General features: G+C 30.9%; 1 protein-coding gene across 1 annotated transcript in view; it reads right to left on the reverse strand.

Annotated features, from left to right (window-relative positions):
• Nucleotides 1–122, reverse strand: part of LOC308270903 (olfactory receptor 4L1-like) — a gene marked incomplete at both ends in the record, with an annotated part of 1,358 nt that extends 1,236 nt beyond the window's left edge. Inside the window, one exon of the mRNA XM_080707057.1 lies at nt 6–122. Coding sequence (XP_080563183.1) covers nt 6–122 — 117 coding nt within the window. The remainder of the gene's footprint in view (nt 1–5) is intronic.
• Between the last annotated feature and the right edge of the window lie 1,110 nt (nt 123–1,232).

Genomic DNA, 1,232 nt, shown 5'->3' on the forward strand with positions numbered 1-1,232 from the left:
CCCACCACAGTAGCAGCGTAGATTAAGGAAAAGGTCATAAAAAAGAAAATTTGAAGTTCCCATGGCCCAGAAAATCCTACCAAAATAAACTCAGTCACAAAAGATCCATTTTTACCATCCATTTGCTTCTCAGAAAGGTTCCAGTAGTTCTTTATATACAAAGAGATAGAAAAATAAGCTATAATTAGCACCAATATTTTCCTTTTTCTATTGGTCATAATAATAGTTGCATATATGAAAGCATGTAATTTTAAGTATATCAACACATCAGTCTTTATACGTTTGGATTATTTTATGTATCATGTATATATGTATTTATGAGGCATTTCATGCTCATAAAATCCCATGACTTAAGTAGTATTATGTTCTCATAATATATTAAGAAATCAGAAAACATGAGAACATGGGCACAACCTCAGTTCTTTTTGTACTTACGTTACCATTGTTGAAAGTGAGAAGTCTAGCTGGATATGGTGGCACATTCAACATCAAAAAATAAGAAGGGTTGATTGTATATTTCATGGGTAGAATGCCCCTGGTTTTGATCCCCAGTAAAACACACACACACAACACACACACACACACACACACACACACACACACACACTGAGTACTTTGTATAATGTGTGGATATATGAAGTGGTTTAGAAGTAAATAGTATAATGATTCCATTCTAATATATAGATTATATTTTTATACTATAATATGTAGTATGTAGTATAATATATAGTATTAATATGTAGTATTGTATATACTATATGTATAAAAAATCTTTACCTTTTGGAGGTTGTTTATAGTATCTAAAATCATCAAAAGCAATAAATAACAAGTGATTGCTACTTGCTAGTCTCTGGTCTAAATGTTTCACATACATTGAGGCATTTCATGCTCATAAAATCCCATGACTTGTGTAGTAGTATGTTCTCATGCTGCACAGAAATAAACTGTGGTATGGAAACGTTTAATGACTTATTTATGGTTACACATCTAACAATTATCAGAGCTAGTATTTAAGCCCAACACTAGAATCTAGACATGTTGCCTCCAGAATTGAAGGAATATATACTTACAGCAAAATTATTAGACATTCATTGAATTATTATGCATTTCTTAGGAAATATAATTCAACAAGTATTCTGGGATCCCTTTACATTATAATTAACTGCACTGATTTTATTATGCATAAAGAATTCATGTCCTTTATTTAGAGAGTTCACAATCAATAGATTCAG

The sequence above is a fragment of the Muscardinus avellanarius genome (assembly GCF_963383645.1).
Source record: "Muscardinus avellanarius genome assembly, chromosome: 12".
In the NCBI taxonomy this organism is placed as follows: domain Eukaryota; kingdom Metazoa; phylum Chordata; class Mammalia; order Rodentia; family Gliridae; genus Muscardinus; species Muscardinus avellanarius.